The 26,116-nt window shown below is 48.2% G+C and overlaps 1 protein-coding gene across 1 annotated transcript in view; it reads left to right on the top strand.

The window, feature by feature from the left end:
- Positions 1-26,116, top strand: part of GRIK3 (glutamate ionotropic receptor kainate type subunit 3) — a 314,294-nt gene that overhangs the window by 202,391 nt on the left and 85,787 nt on the right. Inside the window, exons 5-6 of the mRNA XM_075604732.1 lie at positions 12,425-12,478; positions 17,879-18,052. Coding sequence (XP_075460847.1) covers positions 12,425-12,478; positions 17,879-18,052 — 228 coding nt within the window. The remainder of the gene's footprint in view (positions 1-12,424; positions 12,479-17,878; positions 18,053-26,116) is intronic.

Raw genomic sequence — 26,116 nt, 5'->3', positions numbered from 1 at the left:
TATTTTGACGTGTTAAAACGCTTCTCTTCTTTCTTTGAGAGTCTACTCTGATCTGAGAAAGTTCTAATTTAAGACATAGGGATTTGCTGTTTTCCTGCTGAAAAGTGCCCTCTACTTCTTTCAGCGCCAACTGTATTTCCAACTTTTCTTGTTGAACTTGGTTCTTCACCTTTTTTGCTTCATAAAGCTTCTCCTTTCCTTCATCGACTTGATCAGTCAGATATGAAACTTTGTCCATCAGGTTTCTGTTCTCTCTTTTTTCAGTCTCTACTGTATAACATACAGGACCTTTCCTTAGTCACCTTTGTCACCCTACGATTTACACACTTCTGTGCTGAGACTTAGGATTTCCTGGTGTGAGACTTCTAGCTCGGTGTTGAGAGCATGAAGCTCCTTCTGTGAGACTTCCAGATCAGTACTGAGATTGCGCAAATCTCTTTGTTAGGCTAAGGCCCCGCTCCCTCAGTCAGCACGCCCGCACTGCAGACAGGTGGGGCGCTGACAGACACAGACCGCGATATGCGGTTTGTAGGGAGCCGGGAGCCAGAGAGGGAGGGGGGCGGGAGTTGGAGGGAGGGAGGGGGGCGGGCTCCGATCGTGGTGCCGTCCACCCCCCCACACACATACATAAATACACACACACACACATACATATACACATACACACATACATACACACACACACACACACTCACACACTCACACACTTTAATAACACGCAGCTCCTTCCCTGCTCCCTGCCCAAGACGCCTCCCACCTAGCTCCTTCCCTCCCCTCCTCCCCATTGGCTGACTCGCGTACCACGTGACGCGTCACCGTCGAAATTCACAAGATTCTTGCAGCAGCGGCCGGCTGACGCGTCACAGTACGTAGTCAGCCCTGTCGGAAGGAGGCAGCGGGGGCAGGGACCACTCGGACAAGGGTCTGGTGGTTCGTGGCCGCGCACCCCGCCGGCCGCAGCGGGTTCGCAGCCTTAGACTTCCAGCTCTGTACCGAGACTGTGAATCTCTTTCTGAGAGACTTCCAGTTTTGCAACAAGTGTGAAATTCCTTTTGAGAGATTTTCAGTTCTGTGCTGATAGTGTGAACTGCACCCATCATGCTTTTCTTGCTGTTGCAGTAGCAGGCGGAAATATTTGGCGTTCAGTGGGTCCTGCCCTTGCTGCCGGCGTTCATGTTCAAGGACGTAGGGACACGACTATTTTGTGTGCCTAGGCTCCAGGCATCCCCAACATCCTGCAGGGATTTGCTGGGACACTCTTTCGTGTGGTCGGGTGCCTTACAGACAAAACACATTTTGCCCTCCATTCTGGCACTTTCATGTGTATTCTTCACACTGACCTTGGGAGGTGCTGTTGCATCAAGATTCTCAGTATATACTAGAACACAGCTGGGACAGACTTCACTTGCAGAGTTCATAGCGCAGGCGTCTCTGTAGACTTTTTATTTTCTCCGAGCGGGAATTTAAAAAAACCCATGGTGTTTTGTTGTTTTCTTTTCTTCTTTTCGCAGACGTAACAGGAAGACTTTGGTAAAAGAATCAGTACCTTGTGTGGGTCACTGTGTGTAGCAGTCTCCCCAGTCAGACTGTGGCGTTTGTGGCTTTATCCAGCGCAGTGTAGCGTTTTTTTCTTGCTGGATCTATAACCCTTTATTGTGGTCACCTCTGCACATGGTTTTTCTGCTTTCACTCCTGTTGCACAAGCTCTTGCTTGAACTGTTGCAAACAAAGGCACAAACATTTCCCTAACGGTCACTGGCGCCCCTATGCAATTCAAGGGCGATCTCACCTCTCATCCCACGCCTCACATCATAATGTATGTACGAGATGTGTGCAGAGGTTTTTGAACAGGAGATGTTTTTAAAGAGAAAATAGGCTTTTATTAGTCGGTGTGTTTAAAGAACAAAAACACAGCTTTCTAGGGTTAAAGGAAAACAAACAAAACAGGGCTAACTCCCATAGGGAACACTAACTAGACAACACTATACACCCTATATATGGGTTATTACCAATAACAGTAAGATAAACAGTTCACACGTCAGTTACCTTCTGGCACCGGGTTCCTCCAGTCTGGTTAGGTGGGGGGGGGAAAGAGCCCCAGTGCAGGCTTCACTCCACAGCAGTCCAGAGACTTTGTCAATAGGTCTTATTACGTGGCGGGGATTTAACCCGTTACAGGGGGTATAAGGCCACTCAAAATGGTATTAACCATAGACTTGTTAGGAGGGAGCTGAGTTAGGGTGACCAGATTTATAAAAATAAAAACCGGGACGCATTAAAAAAATATTTATAAAACAAATGGCATCACCAACTGCACCCCTCCCCTTCATGTCTCTCCGCCCCTCTCTGACACACATACACACACATACACACACACACACACACACACACACACACACACACACACACACACACACACACACACACCATTATCTCTCCCCCATCCCTCCATTCTCTCTCCCCCATCCCTCCATTCTCTCTCTCCCCATCCCTCCATTCTCTCTCTCTCAAAACCCTTCATTCTCTCTCTCCCCTTCCCTTAATTCTCTCTCTCCCCTCATCACTTCATTCTCTCTCTCCCCAATCCCTTCATTCTCTCTCCCCCATCCTTCCATTCTCTCTAACCCTTCCCATTCTGTGTGTCTGTCTCTCTCTCCCCATTCTGTGTCTGTCTCTCTCCCCATTATATGTGTCTGTCTCTCTCCCCATTATGTATGTCTCTCTCACCATTATGTATCTGTCTCTCTCTATCTTCCTGTTCTGTGGGTGTGTGTCTCTCTCTCCCCCATTCTGTGTGTCACTCTCTATTCTGTGTGTTTTCTGTCCTCATTCTGTGCGTCCCTCTCCAACCATTTGGGGTCTCTTCCCCCATTCTGTGTGTCTCTCTCCCCATTCTGTGTGTGTCTCTCTCTATTGTGTGTGTCTCTCTCTTCCCCCATTCTGTGTGTGTGTCTTTCTCTCCCCATTCTGTGTGTGTGTGTGTCTCTATCTGCCCATTCCGTGTGTGTCTCTATCACGGTTGCCTAGGTCTTTTAACACATTTATATTTTAGGGATCATTCAATAGACAAAGCAAGGCAGTGAAATAAAATTGGGTTTATTCGGATAAAACCTCGGAAATACAACGAAAGACAAAATACAGAAATATACACACTTACTGGGGTCTGGTGGTTGAGATCTAGCCTTTCCTAGGGGCAGAGCGCCCTCTTGCATGGGCTTACCCTGGTCGAAACCTTGTTCCGGATGTCCTGGACCGAGATTCAGCAGAAACTTCTGACCGGGACCTAGTTACGATAGTCCTGGAACTGTTTTCGGCAGGAACTCCTGACCACGACCACTACGTTCTCAGATGAGAACTTTGTCCGCGCGTCTGATTTGGTCTCTGCAGGGCAGACTTTACTATCTTCAAAACGAAGCCAGTTGCTCTGCTATTTGGGACAAAGCAACGTTGAAAAACCCACACTAGCTTCATCGACTCAAGCCACAAAATCATCTGGTTCTCTGACTGGGTCTTCTCCTTACATACCCTCCGCTAAGCTATGTTCAGTATGGAGGAAGGAGGAGCGACCAATCAGAGGGTGGGAATTCCTCCATGCCAGCCAATAGAAACAGGAGCTCGTCTTTGGTATGATATCAGAGGAGGAGGTATGCCAAGCCAGCTCGAAAAGCCGGTTGAGCTTGAAATATGATTTAGCCAATGGGAGAAGCGCCTACGAGCTGTATCTGCCCCAGCTAACTCATTGCCACCCGCTGGGCAGGCTTCACCATGTCTGGCAGATACAAAAGGTGTACCCCACAGGGTTCCCTTTGTTCTCCGTACTTGGCAATTCGCCCTTCCTCGCCCCTCAAATGGTCTTCTCACCTCGGGACAACCTCTCTTCTTTGAAATACAGACTCTATACAGACATGCCGGCGTCTATGCTGATGCCCTGGCTGACTGTACAGAGCCTTATAGTAAATGTCTAAGACATTATAAGGTACACTTTAATAAAGTATACACATTGTACACATACTTATAAGGAAAATTGATTTGGGATATTTTTGCTTGAAATCCGGGAGTCTTGGGGACGCTGGGTTGCCCCAGTGTAATTCACCCCATGTACCAGCAAATCATGCCTGTTCGCAAGGGAGAATTAAAGGACTACCGGTAACTTCGGCCCCTGAACTCCAGCAAACAAAATAATTGGATTTGTACCCAAATAGCCCACCTAAAACTGACACAAGAAATCTCACAGTTCTAGGGCCAAGGGAACATGAAAATAGAAAAAAGCAGGGGTCACTATTTTCTACATGTATTATCTCTGACTTATGGTGCTTATGTAGCTACAGGGGACCCCATGGTTTCAGGGTAACCAAAGGGCTTAACCTTTATTATGTAGCATGGTTACCCCCTACTGTCACAGTCTCTCTCTCCCCATTCTGTGTGTGTTTCTCTCCCCATTCTGTGTGATTCTCTCCATTCTGTGTGTCCTGTGTGTCTCTCTCCATTCTGTGTGTGTCTCTCTCTCCCCATTCTGTGTGTGTCTCTCTCTCTCCATTCTGTGTGTGTCTCTCTCTCTCCATTATGTGTGTGTCTCTCTCTCCATTCTGTGTGTGTCTCTCTCTGTTCTGTGTGTGTCTCTCTCTGTTCTGTGTGTCTCTCTCCCCCCATTCTGTATGTGTCTATCTCACCATTCTGTCTCTCTCTCCCCATTCTTTGTGTCTCTCTCCCCATTCTGTGTGTCTCTCTCTTTTCTGTATATGTCTCTCTCTCCTTATTCTGTGTGTCTCCCCATTATGTGTGTCTCTCCCCATTCTGTGTCTCTCTCCCCATTCTGTGTGTGTCTATCTTCCCATTCTGTGTCTCTCTCCCCATTCTTTGTGTGTCTCTCTCCCCATTCTGTGTGTCTCTCTCTTTTCTGTATATGTCTCTCGCCTTATTCTGTGTGTGTCTCCCCCCATTCTGTGTGTCTCTCTCCCCCATTCTGTGTGTCTCTCTCCCCATTCTGTGTCTCTCTACCCATTCTGTGTGTGTCTCCCCATTCTGTGTGTGTGTCTCTCTCTCCCCATTCTGTGTGTGTCTCCCCATTCTGTGTGTCTATCTCCCCATTCTGTGTGTGTCTCTCTCTTCCCATTATGTGTGTCTCTCTCCCCATTCTGTGTCTCTCTCCCCCCATTCTGTGTCTCTACCCATTCTGTGCATCACTCTGTGTCTCTCTCCCCATTCTGTGTGTGTCTCCCCATTCTGTGTGTGTGTCTCTCTCCCCATTCTGTGTGTCTCTCCCCATTCTGTGTGTCTCTCCCCATTCTGTGTGTCTCTCCCCATTCTCTGTGTCTCTCCCCATTCTGTGTCTCTCCCCATTCTCTGTCTCTCTCTCTCCATTCTGTGTCTCTCTCTCCCCATTCTGTGTCTCTCTCTCCCCATTCTGTGTGTCTCTCCCAATTCTGTGTGTCTCTCCCCATTCTGTGTCTTTCTCTCTCCATCCTGTGTGTCTCTCTCTCTCCCTATTCTGTGTGTCTCTCTCTCCCTATTCTGCGTGTCTCTCTCCCCATTCTGTGTCTCTCTCTCTCCCCATTCTGTGTCTCTCTCTCTCCCCATTCTGTGTCTCTCTTTCTCCCCATTCTGTGTCTTCCTCTTGCCCCATTCTGTGTGTCTCCCTCTCTCCTTATTCTGTGTGTCTCTCTCTCCTTATTCTGTGTCTGTCTTTCTCTCCTTATTCTGTGTGTGTGTGTGTCTCTCTCTCCTTATTCTGTGTGTCTCTCTCCTTATTCTCTGTGTGTGTGTCTCTCTCTCTCCTTATTCTGTGTGTCTCTCTCCTTATTATGTGTGTCTCTCTCCTTATTCTGTGTGTGTCTATCCATATTCTGTGTGTCTATCCCCATTCTGTTTGTGTCTCTCCCCATTCTGTTTGTGTCTCTCCCCATTCTGTGTGTGTCTCTCTCCCCCCATTCTGTGTCTCTCTCCCCCCCATTCTGTGTCTCTCTCTCACCATACTGTGTGTCTCTCTCTCCCCATTCTGCGTCTCTCTCTCTCTCCCCATTCTCTGTGTGTGTCTCTCTCCCCATTCTGTGTGTCTCTCTCCCAATTATGTGTGTTTCTCTCTCCTTATTCTGTGTGTCTCTCTCTCCTTATTCTGTGTCTCTCCCCCATTCTGTGTGTCTCTCTCTCCACCCATTCTGTATGTCTCTCTCCCCCCATTCTGTATGTGTCTCTCCCCCCCATTCTGTGTGTGTCTCTCTCCCCCCATTCTGTGTGTCTCTCCCCATTCTGTGTCTCTCCCCATTCTCTGTCTCTCTCCCCATTCTGTGTCTCTCCCCATTCTCTGTCTCTCTCTCTCCATTCTGTGTCTCTCTCTCCCCATTCTGTGTCTCTCTCTCCCCATTCTGTGTGTCTCTCCCAATTCTGTGTGTCTCTCCCCATTCTGTGTCTTTCTCTCTCCATCCTGTGTGTCTCTCTCTCTCCCTATTCTGTGTCTCTCTCTCCCTATTCTGCGTGTCTCTCTCCCCATTCTGTGTCTCTCTCTCTCCCCATTCTGTGTCTCTCTCTCTCCCCATTCTGTGTCTCTCTTTCTCCCCATTCTGTGTCTTCCTCTTGCCCCATTCTGTGTGTCTCCCTCTCTCCTTATTCTGTGTGTCTCTCTCTCCTTATTCTGTGTCTGTCTTTCTCTCCTTATTCTGTGTGTGTGTGTCTCTCTCTCTCCTTATTCTGTGTGTCTCTCTCCTTATTCTCTGTGTGTGTGTCTCTCCCTCTCCTTATTCTGTGTGTCTCTCTCCTTATTATGTGTGTCTCTCTCCTTATTCTGTGTGTGTCTATCCATATTCTGTGTGTCTATCCCCATTCTGTTTGTGTCTCTCCCCATTCTGTTTGTGTCTCTCCCCATTCTGTGTGTGTCTCTCTCCCCCCATTCTGTGTCTCTCTCCCCCCCCATTCTGTGTCTCTCTCTCACCATACTGTGTGTCTCTCTCTCCCCATTCTGCGTCTCTCTCTCTCTCCCCATTCTCTGTGTGTGTCTCTCTCCCCATTCTGTGTCTCTCTCCCAATTATGTGTGTTTCTCTCTCCTTATTCTGTGTGTCTCTCTCTCCTTATTCTGTGTCTCTCCCCCATTCTGTGTGTCTCTCTCTCCACCCATTCTGTATGTCTCTCTCCCCCCATTCTGTATGTGTCTCTCCCCCCCATTCTGTGTGTGTCTCTCTCCCCCCATTCTGTGTGTCTCTCCCCATTCTGTGTCTCTCCCCATTCTCTGTCTCTCTCCCCATTCTGTGTCTCTCCCCATTCTCTGTCTCTCTCTCTCCATTCTGTGTCTCTCTCTCCCCATTCTGTGTCTCTCTCTCCCCATTCTGTGTGTCTCTCCCAATTCTGTGTGTCTCTCCCCATTCTGTGTCTTTCTCTCTCTATCCTGTGTGTCTCTCTCTCTCCCTATTCTGTGTCTCTCTCTCCCTATTCTGCGTGTCTCTCTCCCCATTCTGTGTCTCTCTCTCTCCCCATTCTGTGTCTCTCTCTCTCCCCATTCTGTGTCTCTCTTTCTCCCCATTCTGTGTCTCTCTTTCTCCCCATTCTGTGTCTTCCTCTTGCCCCATTCTGTGTGTCTCCCTCTCTCCTTATTCTGTGTGTCTCTCTCTCCTTATTCTGTGTCTGTCTTTCTCTCCTTATTCTGTGTGTGTGTGTCTCTCTCTCTCCTTATTCTGTGTGTCTCTCTCCTTATTCTCTGTGTGTGTGTCTCTCCCTCTCCTTATTCTGTGTGTCTCTCTCCTTATTATGTGTGTCTCTCTCCTTATTCTGTGTGTGTCTATCCATATTCTGTGTGTCTATCCCCATTCTGTTTGTGTCTCTCCCCATTCTGTTTGTGTCTCTCCCCATTCTGTGTGTGTCTCTCTCCCCCCATTCTGTGTCTCTCTCCCCCCCATTCTGTGTCTCTCTCTCACCATACTGTGTGTCTCTCTCTCCCCATTCTGCGTCTCTCTCTCTCTCCCCATTCTCTGTGTGTGTCTCTCTCCCCATTCTGTGTCTCTCTCCCAATTATGTGTGTTTCTCTCTCCTTATTCTGTGTGTCTCTCTCTCCTTATTCTGTGTCTCTCCCCCATTCTGTGTGTCTCTCTCTCCACCCATTCTGTATGTCTCTCTCCCCCCATTCTGTATGTGTCTCTCCCCCCCATTCTGTGTGTGTCTCTCTCCCCCCATTCTGTGTGTGTCTCTCTCCCCCCATTCTGTGTGTCTCTCTCCTTATTCTGTGTGTGTCTCTGTGACGGAGCGGCCTGTAGGCAAGGTTAGAGAAGAGGCCACACATGCATTTCTGGGTAAACCATAATAATGAGTGGTTTTATTCTCCACAAAAACAACTGAACATTAGGTGCACTGTCCCTTTAAGCAAAACCAAATCATAAAACACCTATTCACTTTAGGGAAACTAAATAAACATTACTCGGCCCAGTGACCCTCTCTAACTGGGCCGCCAGCTAAGCTGGTTACCAACCTCAAGACATATAAAGACAATAGTACCAAGACCAGAGAACAATATAGAAAGTCTTATCTTTGTGTTCTGGTCGGGCATCTCCGATTTCTCCAGGCACTTTAAGATGTAGGTGGATAAGTCCTGCTGCACCCAGTAAGTCTCTTGCCATTTCCGTGCAGGGTTCTCTGCTATTCTGGGGCTTTTGTTTCCCCACTGTTGCCAGGCAAAACCCTCTGGTCAACAAGCCTGGATCCCTAGGGCAGGAGCTCTCTTGTCTGTGTTCCTCCAACACAGGGGTATGCAAACTTTTCCCCGTGTGCATCCCTGCCTGCTCTCCTTGGCGCCATCCCCCCCTGCTCGGCCCTGGCATCAAATGATGCGCGGGGTCATGTGACGTCACGTCGCCATGGTAAAATGACATCACGTGACCCTGCAGCGTCATTTGGCGCCGGGTTACCAGGACAACGCATCGCTGGAAGATAAATGTATTATAGAGGCCTTGCGCAATTCCCCGGCATTTCATTTAAATGCCTGGGGGAGAGCGCAGGACCTCTATAACTGCCACGCCCCCCAGAAAATCTAGTGCCTCCCCAGTTTGTGTACCGCTTCTCTAACAGACTCCAAACAGGGACACTGAAAAGCAGCTACCCTTTTATTCCCTGTTCAATCAGGAGTTTTACACATCACCTGCAGGAAACCCAACACCTAGTTCAGTCTCCTGCACTGTAAAGGGAGTTTAACTCCTTGACTCTTTTACAGTCTATCTCTCTCTCTCTCTCTCTCTCCATTCTGTGTGTGTGTCTCCATTCTGTGTCTCTCTTTACCCATTCTGTCTCTCTTCCCATTCTGTGTGTGTCTCTCCCCATTCTTTGTGTGTCTCTCTCTCCATTCTGTGTGTCTCTCTCTCCCCATTCTGTGTCTCTGTCTCTCCCCATTATGTGTGTCTTTCTCTCCCCATTCTATGTGTCTCTCTCACCATGCTGTGTGTGTGTCTCTCTCTCCCCATCCCATGTGTCTTTCTCCATTCTGTGTGTCTCTCTCCATTCTGTGTGTCACTCCCCATTCTGTGTGGCTCTCTCTCTCTCTCCATTATGTGTGTCTCTCTTCCCCATTTGGGTGTCTTTCTCTCTCCCCATTCTGTGTGTCTCTCTCCCGCTCCTTCTGTGTGTGTCTCTCTCGCCATTCTGTGTGTGTGTCTCTCTCTCCCCATTCTGTATCCTACCTGTCACTGTGGTGGAGGGGAAGCCATCTTGTGCCCTGGCAGAAGACACCGGAAGTTCTCACTGACTCTCTTCCGGATCTTGCTGCTGGGGCTCCTCTGCAGCTGCCCCCACCCTGCTCTGCAGCTGCCCCCGCCCTCCTCTGCAGCTGCCCAGCTCCCGCCCTCCATTGCAGCTGCCCCGCCCTCCTCTGCAGCTGGCCAGCCCCCGCCCTCCTCTGCAGCTTCCCCCGCCCTCCTCTGCAGCTGCCCTGCCCCTGCTCCCCGCCCTCTGCTGCTGCCCCTTCCCTGCCCTCCTCTGCAGCTCCCCTGCCCTCCTCTGCAGCTGCCCCGCCCCTGCATTCCTCTGCAGCTGCCTCGCCCCAGCCCTCCTCTGCAGCTGTCCTGCCCCCACCCTCCTCTGCCAAAAACGGGACATTTTAAAGAATGTCAGGGCACTGGGACAGACCTTAAAAAAACGGGACTGCCCCAGCTAAACCGGGACATCCAGTCACCCTTTGCTGAGTAGGCCTCTTTGAGGAGATGGGTTTTGAGGGACCTTCTGAAAGTGCGAATGGTGGGGAAGAGTCTGATGGTTCGGAGGGAAAGAGTTCCACAGTCAGGGTGCAGCGCTAGAGAAGTTTTGGCGGCGGGAATAAGAGGAAGTAATGGGGGGGAGGAGGAGAGATGTAGGTCCTAATCTAAGCAGACACTGCGTGTTGGCTTTAGATTGGGAAGAGAGGGGCAGAATCATGGAGAGCTTTGTAGATGAGAACCAGAAGTTTGAATTTGATTCTACTCGATATAAAGATACAGCCAACGTTATTACACCCGTTATCGTGCTGTAAGGCAAGTGTGCGCAAACTGGGGAGCGCAATATTTTCTTGGGTGGTTGGCGCGGCACTCACAGAGGCCCCACGCTCTTCCACAAGGCAATTAAATTAAATGCTGGGGGATCGCACACGAGGCCTCTGTAAATTCCCTTACCTGATCTCCGACAGCTTCTGGCGTCACGTCGCCATGGCAACGTGACTTCACATGACGTTGTGACGTCAGAAACGCCAGTGCCAAGGTAAGGGGATGGGGGCGTGAGCAGGGGGGAAAGCAGGCAGGGGGGCACAGACAAAAAAGTTTGTGCTCCCCTGCTGTAAGGCACATGGGGGTCAATTCTCATAGCTCCGAAGTGTGACAAACCGCTTCTAAAGTTCCCTTTCCAATTAAATTGTCATGTTTGCTATTCTGTAAGCCCTTTTTCGCATGTCCAAACTGTGTATGAACGGATTTTTTTAGAAGCGGTTTCACTCTTGCTCTGTCTATCCGATCAGTTAGTCAGAGAAAGCCTCCAACTCGCATTTTTTTAAAAAAAACTGCAATTCTCTTAGCTCCGTTATGCCAACCAACTTCTAAAAACTCAAAAATGTTTCATGCTGCCTGAAGGATGGTGAGATTGGTATTGCGAGTTACATCCAGAGCCTGATATATGGGTTTAGCTGAGAGTAAGACCCATAAGTCAGACTGGGCATGGAGTTATAGCACCACCTCAGGTCATTCCACTTCTAAAGTAAGTACAGTCCGGGTGTTTTGGCTGCGAAACCGTGCGCTTTGTCACTTTTTATAGACGCGGTTGAGAAGATGCAATTTGCAATAGAGAATAGGGTTTTTTTCTCACACTTCATTCTGCTCCTTCCGTACATGACAAATTGCGCAGTTGATAGGGTTGCCTGGTGTCCGGTGTTGAACTGGACTATCCAGTAAAAACTGAGATGTACTGTAATACTGGACATGTATGTGTCCGGTATTTTCCTCCCTGGACATAGTGACCTGACGCACCTTTCACCATTGAGTTCAGTATTTTCGGAGAAGCCACCTGGCAACCCTAGCAGTTGAGCACTGACAACATCGGAGCGACTAGAATAGGCCCCTGAGGCCCAGATCCACAAAAGGGTGCTAAGTTTTAGCACGACTTTACTCCACTTCATATAACTGGGAGGAACGGTATAGCAACCTTTGTGAGTCTGGGCCTAAGTTGCGCGATTTCGCAACTCGCGGCTCCATTGAATGAAACTGCAAATCACAGATAAAGCATTAAACCAGCGGTAATGTGTTATTGTACAATAACGTTGACTATATCTGTATGAAGCCTGTGTGGGGATTTGCATAGTGAAGCAGCAGATGTAGAACGGTTGGTGAGGTGGAAATATGTATATAGAGAGCGATTTCCAGTATGGCCAATGGGACTCATCACATCACATCCATATGCTCAATGTCATTCATTAACAAGTGTTAATCTCGGGCCTTCCTGCTTCTCAGCATATGTTAAATCAATATTCTGGGCAGGCAGGCGGCTCGTAATTATATTGCTTTAATGCTGTAATTGTTTGTGGCTGAACCCTGTCTTAGTTTTTAGATGCCTTACTTAAACAGGATTACAGATCTCGGAGTACTGATACTGCCACGTACACATCAGTCTCGACTGTTATTTTAACCCTTTCTGTGCCAATCACTAGCAAGCCCCGCTATATTTTGAAACGTGTTTTTTTTTTTATATATATAAATATTTTTTTTTTTTAGGATGGTGTATGACAATTTTTAATAACTAATGAAATTATTGACAGATAAGAAACCACAATTAAGGCCACTTGCCTGCAGTAAGAGTTATATCGTTGGGGTGATGTTTGAATGCAGCGTTCTTTGTGGCTTTTATTGCATGTGATATATAAATATTATATTATATATATATACGTACCGTACATATTGTATTTATCTACTTTTCATCTCTGATCTTGTTATTTTCCAGGCCATGGCAATGGGGATGATGACTGAATATTACCACTTCCTCTTTACCACCCTGGTAAGGTACCCACCATATACCTTCCTGTCACTGACGCTTGTTAATGAATGACACATACATATACCTTCCTGTCGCTGCGCTTGTTAATGAATGACATATACATATACCTTCCTGTCGCTACGCTTGTTAATGAATGACATATACATATACCTTCCTGTCGCTATGCTTGTTAATGAATGACATATACATATACCTTCCTGTCGCTGCGCTTGTTAATGAATGACATATACATATACCTTCCTGTCGCTGCGCTTGTTAATGAATGACATATACATATACCTTCCTGTCGCTGACTCTTGTTAATGAATGACATATACATATACCTTCCTGTCGCTGACTCTTGTTAATGAATGACATATACATATACCTTTCTGTCTCTGGCCTGTTTAAAGCAGCAGTTCCTCCTGGTAATTTTTATTTATTTTTTTAACCTTCATTTATTTATTTTTTACCAGGGGGTTCGCAGGGGTTCCCCAGAGCTGAAACCCATTTATTTTGCTCAGGGACATCCGGGTTCCCGAGATACTTAGTCATCGGTTGTGGCGTGATGCAGGAGATTTAAATACCAAAGTAGTAGAAGTATCTTGGGAATTGGGGGGAATCCCGCAGCTGAAATGAATGCTGCTCAGCTCCGGGGACCCCCTAGTTCTGATTCGGGCATAAAAAAGGGGTGACCAGAGGGGGGACTACTGTTTATTTGACCATGACATCACTGGTGCCGGGAACACAAGAGAACGAGCCCTCCTCTCGGCTGGGTAGAGCTCATTCAATGCCATCTCCCCTAGAAAATGAGTATAAAGTCCAGTCGCAGGAGTGCCAGACCCCATGACATTCTAGCTACCTCATGAGGGATCCAACGGGTTAATGGACCATTTGACTGGCATTTAACCCTTTTGATGCCAGAGAAGCAGAGCTTACCTGGCAGTGAAGGAGCTAGCACTCTGGGAGCTTAGGATCTGGTAGCTGCTATTACTGTAGCGCTCCCATAATGATGACTCAGCCCAAGACCAGACGCCGTCATACTCAGCACTGCTGCAGGGTGCCGCTTGCTTATTTTCATCACGGATCCCAAAACACACAGTAATACCTTGTTAAATGGGCGTACAGGAGAATGCCATTGCGGCGAGACATGTAACCCAAATATTTCTATTCGCAAAAGTTCAGCTATTAGACAGCAAGAAAAAAAAGGAGGAAAAAAAAAAGATCGCTAAAGGTATTTCTCCAACACAAGCACCAATTTAATTAATGTTGATTTTATTATCTACTCCACTCAGCTTTAAACAGCACGAGGAGAGCGTTCTATTAATTAGACCCCGCGGAAGACTTGTGCTTTTTATGTATAGGTATGCCTGGAGGTGGGGAAGGAGAAGGGGATACTAATAAACATGTAGATAAGAAATCTCTATTAATGTCACTTGTCTGCGGTGAGAGATATATGGTTGGGGCGATGTTTTAATGCAGAGTTCCTTGAGGCTGTGTTTTTTTTAGCTTGTACTGCATGTGCTTAGGATTCAGCACTACGAGACCCTAGGGATGCTAATGAATTAGTCTATTATGTTATACTGAATGCCTCTAAATGCTCCCTAGTCAACACTCAGTACTCTGTGTCAACATTTGGCTCCATAAACTGCAACTTTTTGCCAAATACCAAGGTTGAGTACAGTTCACTGAATCAAACACTCGCAGATGGGACTAAACAAATGGCCCTTTTCGGTGCTGACCCCTTCCAAACTTAGCAGCGAGATCATTAATGATTCTCAATATATGTTTGCAGGTCTCACTCAATGCACTGTGCTGCACGTGTTAAAGCAGCAATCTGCACTGCTCACTGAACTGGAGCTCATCTATGTCACGGTCACCCCATCGTTCGGGGGGCCCCCGTAGTTCTTGAGCAATGAGACGTGTTGTCGATTCTTGCCTGGAGGGACACAAAATGGCCACGGGGTCAGCCGTGACTGCGGCGGCCGTTAAAAATCCGCGATAATATCAGGAGATGACATCGCGGTTTTTTATTGGTGAACCCCGGCGGCCATGTTTTATAGTTTAGTTTTTAACAGTTTCTCCTAGAAACTACAAGTAGGTAGATTCTTGGCCCCGGTTAAGGTAAGCTAGACATTTAAAAAAAAAAGTGTAATTATGGGGAGGATTTCTGCTTTAAAACTCTTCTTTATTTTAAGGGAGTTTCAATGTTGTTAAAAAAAACTGTAATCTGAATGCTCTAATGCAGGGGAGACGAATTCCAGTCCTCAATGGCCAATAAACAGGCCAGGTTTTAAGGATATCCCTGCTTCAGCACAGGTGGCGCAATCAGTGGCTCAGCTAGTTTGACTGAGCTACTTGTTGAGCCACTTGTGTTGTGTGCTGAAGCACTGTAAAAGCCAGTACAACCAGCCTCACACTGATGAGACCCAAAAGGTCGAAACAGCTGTCTGTGAGTAGGTTTGCTGGCTATGCATCAAAACCCAGGCTGTGCTGAAAGCTGTGTAATGCAGCGAGCATACCCATAAGGGTTCCATATAAAAATGGATTTGAGGCAAAAGGTGCCACTGTGTGCTCATTTGCATGTCATTTCCCAGAATCCCTTGCCGCAGTGGAAGCACTGTATGCTAGGTGATAATGGCGAAAAGAAGAGTTGCAGACCTGTCTAAGACATGTGAATGTGCTCACAAGTGATATTTTTATTTGCAGTGTAGGTTTGACATATTAGGGAAATATCTATAAATTATCCACCTAAATCAGGCTCTTCCACTTGCGGCACGTGGTGCTAGAATGGTGTGGGTTACTGTTCTGCAAAACAAAGAGCAGCCTAAGTAACTGGAGTCCAGAGTCTTGTCTGAGCTACACTGGAACTCTCCCTGGTCTCCAATCCTCACAGCCATCAGATGGACCAAGAATTCCGGGAGTTCTTTACCAAAAATGGTTTGACATTGTTTGTATAAGTGAGACTCTATTTAAGTCTATAAGACTAAATATCACGGAGACTGACTCCAAATTAGCGAGACGCAAAAAAGAGAAAATTGGTGAGAGTTGATGCTGGTCACATTAACCCAGAAGGGTTCTGGCATTAACCCTTCGCTGCCAGAACAACATAATGCATTACTAGACCTTCTGGTAACAAAAGTGTTTCTATTTACTAAGCAGTCTTCTGGCATCAGACACATGTCTCTTCCAGCCCCGGAAGGATGGCGATTTGTGGCCTAGGGGGAGACACGATGGGGAGGCGTGGCAGAGGCGTGGCCAGTACGTCACGGAGCTGGTTCACCCTCATTGGCTGAACCGTTCACGTGACCCGGCCATCGCACGACAAAATCAAATATTTTGTCTGCTCGGCAATTGCACGCGCAGTCGCGCGCTCTGTGGCCTGCCTCATAGAGGCACAACCTTTTGTTCGCGCCGCACGCGTGGTCGCGCTAAGTATGGACGCGGCCTTAGACTGCTTAGTAAATATGGGCCCACAACATCTCCCACCCTACAAGAGAAACAGATTAGTAGTAGAAGGTTCTCCAGCTCTGAAGGAGTTAACGGTTTCCTGTCCGTCACCCAGTCCTCGCGTTTCCTGAAACAGCAGATCTTTGTGTGATTAAACACAATAACCAGACGTCTATCCCAGCCAAGGGATGCATTAAGATGCATCGGTCGGCTGTACCCCTCCACTTTCTATCTGGCAACATGACAAAGCTGGTTATCTGCCAGGCAAGTTACGCATTGCTTGATCTGTTTTAATTGCCTTAAAGGTGCAGTTCCCAGTAAGATCGAAGTTAACGTCGGTGACATGTTCCCAGACACCTTTGTACCTATATTCAACACCTACAAGTATTTTTTAAATCTTTTATTGTTATTTTATAGCTAGGATGAGCAGAGACTTGGGAGGGGTTCGATTTCCCCTGGCTGCTCCCTTCTGTTTGATGTCACTGTGTGATCAACAAGAGTTTACCCAGGCAAAGCCCTCCCTCTTCTCTTTATTGGCTCTCTGATAAGGACTGTGTGGGCTAAGGGTACAGAAAACATTTTATTGACAAACACTTCCCCATTCAGTGACCCCAAAACAAAACGCATATGTGCTTAATTTCTAAAGAAACAAAAGCATACATCATCAGAAGGAGAGTACATGACTCCGTTGGGGACACTAGTACCCACTCAATCATTAGCAAAAATGCTAAATATATTTATAATAAAAAGGATTAAAAAATGTAACATGGGACAGGCACATGGAGTCTGTTTCTGTCTGGTCTGTATTGTTATTTTTGCTTTGTAGAATTGTGTATATTTGTATATTTATTGTTTCAACCACACGTAGGGCTCCATTTTAAAATGGACAAGAAGAAAAAGGTGACACTGTGAGCTCATTTGCATGTCATTACCCAGAATCCCTGGCTTCAGTGGCAGCATTGGTTGCCAGGTGTCCAGTATTGAACCGGACTGTCCTATATTTGGACACTGTCCAGTAAAAAAATTAGAGGTAATACTGGACATGTATGTGTCCGGTATTCCCGCTCTGGACATAGTGACCTGACCCGTTTGGGGGGCCGTGGGATCTCCCTGAGCAGGGAGAGAGCAGGGCTGTTGCTAGGGGGCTGGGTAATGCAGACGATCGGGTTGGTGTCAGAAGCCTGGGGATGGGGAAGAAACAGCATGGTGAGGTGAGGGGTGTGCGGGTGTCGAGCGCATCACACATTTAACCATTGTGTCCAGTATTTTTGGAGAAGCCACCCTAAGCATTGAATGCTAAGCGATAATGGGGAAAGGCAGGGTTGCAGACCTGTCTGAGACATGCGAATGTGCTCACAAGTGATATTCTTATTTATTGTTCTAGTTTTTTATCCTAATTTTTGGGGAGATTTATGTTACTCCTCTGCTATCTTGGGACATTTGTGTGCACCTCTTAACATTAAATACTTTTTTTTTTTTTTTAAACATTACTTAAGTTATCTCTTTTTGCTTCCTTCCCTTTAGCTTTTTTAAAGGAACAAAAGCAGAAACATATTTGCTTGAAGCACGGTTCATTTCTCTAAGGAACCCAATACAAATGCGATATCCTTTACAAAATGTTGTTTTTTGTTCAGCTTCCAGGGGTTGCACCTTTTAAACCTGCAAACCCCTCATCCATAAGCCTATGTCAGTTTAACTCATGTAATGTTAGCATCCTGACCCCTGAGCATGTCCGGTTCTTATTTTAAAGAAAAAAAATGTTGTGTTAAAAATCTAACCAGGTCCTGTTTTAAGGATATCCCTGCTTTAGCATAGGTGGTGCAGTCGAAGACTGAGTCACTGATTGTGCCACCTGTGCTGAAGCAGGGATATCCTGAAAACGTGACTTGTTGGTAGCACTTGAAGACTGGAGTTGCCCACCTCTGGTATAAGGGCTTCCTTGGGTGTTGAAACCTGTCCTTCCTCTTAAAGGATCTCCACGCGTTAGACCTGGAACCCTATCGCTACTCCGGGGTAAATCTGACCGGATTCCGTATCCTGAATGTGGAAAATCCGTACGTTACCACCATCTCCGAGAAATGGTCAATGGAACGACTGCAGGGAACTCCCAAGCCAGAGACCGGCCTGCTAGACGGAGTCATGACGGTACGTCCGATAGAATGAGAGAGAGACGGTGGTAGGGGGTGTAGTACTTACAGCATATAAGCAAAATACAAGATATACAGGCCTACAATATCAGCAGTGTGTAACCAGGCACCAGGATGGTACAGTGTTGGCTCATAGAGCAGATAAAACATAAGGACGGTAGTAGTCTGAAGCTTCTTTTGTGGCCCTAGAAGGTTGCACTCTTTTCAACCATCAGTTAGCCAGTCACGTTTGTTCAGTATATAACAATGTGATGGGCTGTGTACATGTGTCCAATTGTATATAAGCATGTATGGGTCTGTGGGTCTTTTTACATGCGTAAATGTGCATGTGCACATTTGTATATATTATTTTGTCAGTGCATCTCTGTTTAGACTGTGTGTATTAGTGCTGTAGCTTGTATGTGTCTCTGTATCAGTGTTAAAATATGTGTATTAGTGTGTTAATGTGTGCGTCCTGTGTGTATCAGTGTATATGAATATATTATAGTGTTAGTGTGTGTGTATCAGTGTATATGAATATATTACTGGGTTAATGTGTGTGTACTGTGTGTACTGTGTGTATCAGTGTATATGAATATATTATAGTGTTAATGTGTGTGTCCTGTGTGTATCAGTGTATATGAATATATTATAGTGTTAATGTGTGTCCTGTGTGTATCAGTGTATATGAATATATTATAGTGTTAATGTGTGTGTCCTGTGTGTATCAGTGTACAGTATATGAATATATTATAGTGTTAATGTGTGTGTCCTGTGTGTATCAGTGTATATGAATATATTATAGCGTTAATGTGTGTGTACTGTGTGTATAAGTGTATATGAATATATTATAGTGTTAATGTGTGTGTCCTGTGTGTATCAGTGTATATGAATATATTACTGGGTTAATGTGTGTGTACTGTGCGTATTATTGGTCTGTTAGTGTATATATCAGTGTGTAATGTGTGTATGAATGTGCTAATGTGTGTGTGTGTGTGTGTGTGTGTGTGTGTGTGTGTGTGTGTGTGTGTGTGTGTGTGTGTGTACTGCGTGTGTCTGTGTGTATATCAGTGTGTTAATGTATGTGCACTATGAATATCAGTGTATGAGTGTGTAGCGGCAGCTTTCAATTCCTTTACTCAGTGCCTTCAAAAAGCAATGGTGCTGTGCCTGCCTCCATGAAATAATATACAGTACCTTGTACAATTTTTGAAAAAAGAATGACCCTTTGAAAATAAATCCCAGTGGTGCATAGCTTTTCTTATCCTTCCACCCTCTCCTCTTTTCTTCTTTCCTCTCTCTATACCCCTCTATAACCATCTCTCTTCCTCCTTCCATCCCTCTCTTTCTCTTTATCCCTGTCTTTTCCATCTCTCCTTGTTATTATGCCTCTCTCCCTCTACATTTCTCTCTCTCTTTCTTCCTCTCTTCTTCATGCTCTCTCTCTCTCTTATATATGTAACCCATATCCCCCCCCCCCCCAGACACAGATGCTATATCTAGGGTGTGTGAGGGCTGGCTACACATGCTTGAGTGGTGCGTTCCTGCCGGTAACAGGAGGGCCTGAGCTTCCCGCGATGATGGTGGGGACACAGGACCAGGCTTCTGGGGTAGTTGCCTCATTCTTTAGTGGTGGGGCAGCGCCTCCATCCTCTATACCTTCCCAGGGATGTGGGGTAGGACCCGTATAGAAGAAATAACCCTGGTCCCAGGGTGGATGCTCCAGAATCACACACAGTCTCTGGTAAAATCAGCAATGTCTCTTTATTGTCTCTAGCTCGCACAAGCAGCCTTGGCAGCACACAGCAGCAGCAGCAGCAGCAGCAGCACACAAGGGACTCCAAAGGTGTACAGGCCTTCTCCTCTCCTCTCCTTTCCTCCAAGATGCACTCCGACAGGATGGTCTGTGAGGGGCCCCAATACCCCAATGCCCACCTCAGAGGGTATCCTCTGGGTGGGGGTAGATCCTCCCCATCACCCCCTCATCAGGGTGAGGGGCATTGGTCCACCGGAGCTCTGCTCACTCTCCAAATGTCATAGGCCAGAGTTCTCTCTCTCTCCTGCTCCCAGGACAGAGCTCGACCTACTCCTCTCCTCCAACTCCCAGGACAGACTTGAACTGACTCGAGCTAGAACTAACTGTCACTCACAGGAACTGGCTACTAAATAGAGTCAGTCCCACCTCTCATGATGTCAGCAGGACCTCCCCTCTGTCTCATGCCTGCAGCAGAGTCAGGGGCCTGCATCTATCACTCAAGGCAGGGCGTGAAGGGGGAAAACCCATGATTACTACTGGCGCCTGCCCTTAACAGGACTTACCACAGTGGGAGAAAGATATGTATAGCCCATGCTGTTTACAGGGGGTTACACTCTCCCTCTGGTGGAATCCAATGGTCCCCACTTGGACCTAACTTTAGCAGTACCATCCTGCGGTGAACAACCTGGGAAACAAAACACATATCATGCAGTTTGGTAGTCATAACATATGCTCACATGAGGTAGTAATACAAACACCGGTTACTCCCAACGTGGAGAACCCTAACAGTAATGCTTCGGATCAGGTTTCCTTACTTTTCTGCCATTGTGATCCGTAATGGTCACAAAGAAGGACTGTACCGACCCATGCTCTGTCCTATACTCCAGATCCGGCCCAACTCACTTATCCGGTCCTCATTATGGTAACCAGCTTTACCAAATTTTGTTCGTAGATATTCTCGTACGGCTTCTCGGAGCCAACTATCTCTGCTCTCCTCTATTTCCCTCATTATGGGCTCAGGCACATAAGGGTATTCGTATCCATGGGACTGCCTATACCTAGCCACTATGGCTCTGTCTGCTCGGCTCAACTTAGTGAGCTTACAGTGACCCGCCCTGCTTGGCAGTACCCAAAACTCTGGTTCTATAGGAGCAATCTCGTCATACAATATACTGGGGCCTTTGGGCTGAATGAGTTTCTGCTCTATCTCCCGGTACCTGTGATCTATCTCGTCCTCTACCTCCTGGGGAGTAAAGGCACCTGCCGCACACCAATGATCAACTATGTTGTTCTTAATGAGCAGGAACCGCATACGGTTCATACCTTCGTGGTACCCAGTGAACAGGGGTGCTCGTACTCTGTGGAATGGCTGGTGTTCTCTACCTCTGACTCTGCTTGGGACGAGACACCGGACGTCCCCGCCTCTGTAGAGCGCGAGCAATCTCTCCTCCCTTTGGCATTGAAATACCTGGTAGGGTTCATCTTGTGAACCACCGTACTGACAGACCCAGCCTTTGCTGGAGTGTGGGACCCTCGGGCTCTCCCTCTAGCTGTAGGAGAAAAAGGCACAGGGTTAGGCAAATGTATCACATTGGCATATGGTATTTCCCCATCATACCCCTCATCACTCAATTCCCAGTCCCGCCAATCTCTGGAATATTTGGGGTACTTGCTCAATTTATCCCCGCTAGGTCCCGGTGACAACACTCGTGACGGGGCAGGGGCAGTGGCCGGGGCGATGGAGCTAGGGGTTGGGGCAGGGGCAATGTTCAAGTCAGTGTCCAGCAAGCGGGTAATACCACGACCAAGGGCCTCGGCTCTTCAGGGTGGCCATAGCAGTGGCCAGGGCTACTCTCCGTGGGGAGAACAGCTCTCCCGGGCCTCTCTTCCCGTCGGGCCCGGAAGTGACATCATCGCCGGTGCCCGCGGAATCTCCATCCGCTCCGTGGTCACGCACCAGAAGTGCGTCGATGACCGGAAGGGGCGGTGGTGGAGCATCCGGTTCGTGGACGGACAAGTAGACCGCAAGCCTCTCCTTCTCGTCCTCCGCGGTTGCTGTCTTCGCCTGGCGGGAGTAGGGGGTGGTGGAGTCTCCTTACCGCTCCGCTGCTGTTTCGTGATCTTGGGGTCCTCCGGAGTCGTCTCGGACGCCATCTCCACCGCACTGGGAGTCACCACAGCCGTGGGACTTCTACGGGCTTCAGGCCGCACCAGCGCATTCCGTCGGAAGGTGTCCGGACTCGTCTGCTCCTCTTTGTACCGCTGGGGTGGTTCGCCGGTAGGCGCATCGCCACCAATGGTACGCCAACCTCTTCCTCTGAGGATATTACTATCGGATCCTCCGCAAGGGAGTCACCGGGTTCTTCTGCGATACAACCAGTGGGTATTGGTACGAAACGGGCCTGCTCCGGTACCTCCACTGCGGTCGCGCTCTTCTCCGCCGATGGTTCGCTCGGCTCCATAGCTGGCTGGGCCTTGGTTCTTCCCACTTGGTTGCAACGGGGAACTAGGGCAGCCTTGTCTTTCATCTCCGCCAACCTCCGTTAGTGTTCCCGGAGAGGCACCCCGCGGGGTCTCGATCAGTGGCCATGGCTCGTTAGGCCAGCGGTGCGCAAAGTGGGGGGCGCGACCCCCAGGGGGGGCGGGAGATTGTGCTGGGGGGGCGCGGGCAGTTGCAGAGGCCCCGCGCTCTTCCCCCAGGCATTTAAATTAAATGCCGGGGGATCGCGTGAGGCCCCTGCAACTGTTTACTTACCGGGATTCAGCAGTCTGTGTTGCGTCGCCATGGCAACGCGGCGTCAATAGACGCCGTGGCACCATGTGACCTGACGTCACACGCCCACGCAGCGTCATCTGACGCGGATAAAGGTAGGCAGGGGGCGCGAGAGCTGGGGGCAGAGAGACAGGGGGGCGCAGCACAAAAAGTTTGCGCTCCCCTGCGTTAGGCCACAGGTAAAACGTGCCACATTGAGGGCATCGTGCCTTGGTGCTTGGGACCACTCCGGGTATCCCGCAGTGGACGCACAGGCACCGGAGGTACTCGTGGCCCTCCACCTCCACTACCAGTAAGCCTCCTGGTAGCTGGTAGATCGTGGTGCTTATTCCGGACATCTTTAGCTCAGGGGTGGAACAGTTCAGTATTTCAGCTCCTTGCTCCTCGAATGCCAGGCAGAAGTGAAGCTCCTTGCTCTCGCTTCCTGTCCCTCCCTTTGCTGGGGAGGACGCTTCTGATTGGCTCTCCTTGTGCCCCCTCCCTCTGGTGGAATCCAGAGGCGGGGAAATCCTTCTTTCAGTGTGACGTGGTCTGGGTTGTTGGCCAGTCACAGAACAGGTGGGTGGGCTTTCGGCTTTCGCGCCGCTCCGCTCCTCTTGCAGGGGATCTGGGTTTGGCGCCAAACCCCTGCACATTTCCCGCCACATTTCTCGTACAGTCTCTTTGCACGATTCACGTGCGCGCTCCAGGATTGGCGGGAATCGCCATTTTAGGTCGGCTGCTATCTGCTGGGCCGTGGATGGCGCGTTTGTCGCCATTTTGGATTCTTCTTTGCTCCGCGGAGCACATGTAGTGACGGCCGCCATCTTCGATGAGCCCACCACATGTAAATGTGCACTACGCTCAGTGTCTACGGTGTAACACGATCCTAGACACTGGCTGTAACCACTGACACTCTCTGCATCTCTCTGCATGCTTTCTCTGTTGCCCACTAGTATGAGGTGGCATACCCCAGGCTAGGCAGAACTCCTTCCTTGTGCACTGTACTCAGTGACTGTTCCGGCAAGTGCTCTGTGGTGCGTTTTATGTGGGTGCTAGCTAGTGTACCGGGTATCTCCCTAAGTATGGGCGTCCCTACTTTTGGCCACTCAAAGTGCGGGCCCTGGGCCATGGTCTCAGAACACGTTAGCAGGCTAACCCCCCCCCCCCCAGTTGCCTCACACTATCTGCCTCAAGGGACTAGAACAGCTATAGCTATGCACCCATCTTACGCCACCCTCTTAGGGTACCCAGGGCATACTGTGCGGGAGCGGAGGTCCACGCTCCCCTGACTACCCCCGGTATGGCATGCCCTACTTTCATCAGCACTTGCACGGAGAGTGCACATCACTCTTCCTGCTCTGCTTCGCTGTAAGCCTGTCCTGTTCTGGATCTCAGCAGCTCGCCTCCAAATGTAACCCATACCCCCCCCCCCGAGACACAGATGCTATCTAGGGTGTGTGAGGGCTGGCTACACGTGCTTGAGTGGTGCGTACCTGCCGGTAACAGGAGGGCCTGAGCTTCCCGCGATGATGGTGGGGACACAGGACCAGGCTTCTGGGGTAGTTGCCTCATTCTTTAGTGGTGGGGCAGCGCCTCCATCCTCTATACCTTCCCAGGGATGTGGGGTAGGACCCGTATAGAAGAAATAACCCTGGTCCCAGGGTGGATGCTCCAGAATCACACACAGTCTCTGGTAAAATCAGCAATGTCTCTTTATTGTTTCTAGCTCGCACAAGCAGCCTTGGAAGCACACAGCAGCAGCAGCAGCAGCATACAAGGCACTCCAAAGGTGTACAGGCCTTCTCCTCTCCTCTCCTTTCCTCCAAGATGCACTCCGACAGGATGGTCTGTGAGGGGCCCCAATACCCCAATGCCCACCTCAGAGGGTATCTTCTGGGTGGGGGTAGATCCTCCCCATCACCCCCTCATCGGGGTGAGGGGCATTGGTCCACCGGAGCTCTGCTCACTCTCCAAATGTCATAGGCCAGAGTTCTCTCTCTCTCTCCTGCTCCCAGGACAGAGCTCGACCTACTCCTCTCCTCCAACTCCCAGGACAGACTCGAACTGACTCGAGCTAGAACTAACTGTCACTCACAGGAACTGGCTACTAAATAGAGTCAGCCCCACCTCTCATGATGTCAGCAGGACCTCCCCTCTGTCTCATGCCTGCAGCAGAGTCAGGGGCCTGTATCTATCACTCAAGGCAGGGCGTGAAGGGGGAAAACCCATGATTACTACTGGCGCCTGCTCTTAACAGGACTTACCACAGTAGGAGAAAGATATGTATAGCCCGTGCTGTTTACAGGGGGCTACATATATATAGATATATATATCTCACAACTTATTTATTCTTCTATCCCTCTCTTTTTCCATCTCTCCATCCTCTTTTTATGCCTGTCACTCTCACCCCCTCTTTTTCCAATGCGCTCTCCGTCCATCTCCTTCCTTGTCTCTCTCTACCCCTCTTTTTTAACGCTGTCTTTCCCTATTTTTCCCCTTCTTTTTTAATGTTGTCTCTTCCTCCCTCTCTCTTTCTCCACCCCACGTTCTATCTCTCTATCACTCCTCTCCATCCTCTCAAACTCCCTCTTCTCTATCTCTCACTCACTAGCTCGTCTCTCTCTCTCTCTCCGTTTGATGCTCGGGGGATCACAGCCAAGTAATTGTTCCCATGCAGCCCTTGGTTGTATCTCTTCACAGCACGGACTCCACCCCTCCCATTGCAGCCTCTTCAGAGCCCAGATGCCAGTAGCCTCCAGTTCTGTGGCTCATCTGCTCCCACAGTAACAAGGACACAAATACACACATACACACACACAGAAGATAACACATTGGCAGCCACAGAGGGTTCCGGATCATTGGGCAAAACTGGAGCAGGTTGAGAAGTAATACTCAACATGATGTCCATGCTCCATCGTTTGAATGAAGCCTTCCTATTGATAATGAAGACAATCTCTCTGTGTAGAAAGCAGCCTCCCTCTATAAAATGAACCTTACTTTTTAAAAACAAGATCGACTTTTTAGAAGGCAGTCAGAACTCCTTCTTTATGGTTAGTCCCTCCTAGGATCAAGGGCAATATTTGTGGGGGAACTAAGTCCCGGCACCTTTTAGGGGTCAACAGGATACCCCATAACGATTATTAGATTATTAGGAATGGGGGTAAGATATTAACACGGGCAGAGGGCAAAATGTTTATTCTAGACCATTTCTTTATCTGAAGCTGAATAACATGTTATTAACATTGAAATGAATATTATTTATTAGACCTTTGGGACCTTTTTCTTCCCTACAAAAACGCCACTATCTAGAACCAAAGGTAACTAATAGCTGTGGCATGTGTAATGGGTAACATATAAGTCATTTTTTACAAAAAACAGTCACGTAATATTTTAATATTTTTATTGTCTCCTAACAGCCAAATGTGTACAATTTTTACCTTTTTCTTTTATGATAAAACAATGTGGGAAATTGCTGAGTCAGACTTTTCTTTCTTGTTGATGTGATCAAGGGATAGAGCAATAATTACAAGATAAGGTTAGAATTGCGCAGACCTGGAAAAAATATAAATGTG

The sequence above is a fragment of the Ascaphus truei genome, chromosome 6 (genome assembly GCF_040206685.1).
Source record: "Ascaphus truei isolate aAscTru1 chromosome 6, aAscTru1.hap1, whole genome shotgun sequence".
Classification (NCBI taxonomy): Eukaryota; Metazoa; Chordata; class Amphibia; order Anura; family Ascaphidae; genus Ascaphus; species Ascaphus truei.
This window is presented reverse-complemented; position numbering and strand designations above follow the sequence as displayed.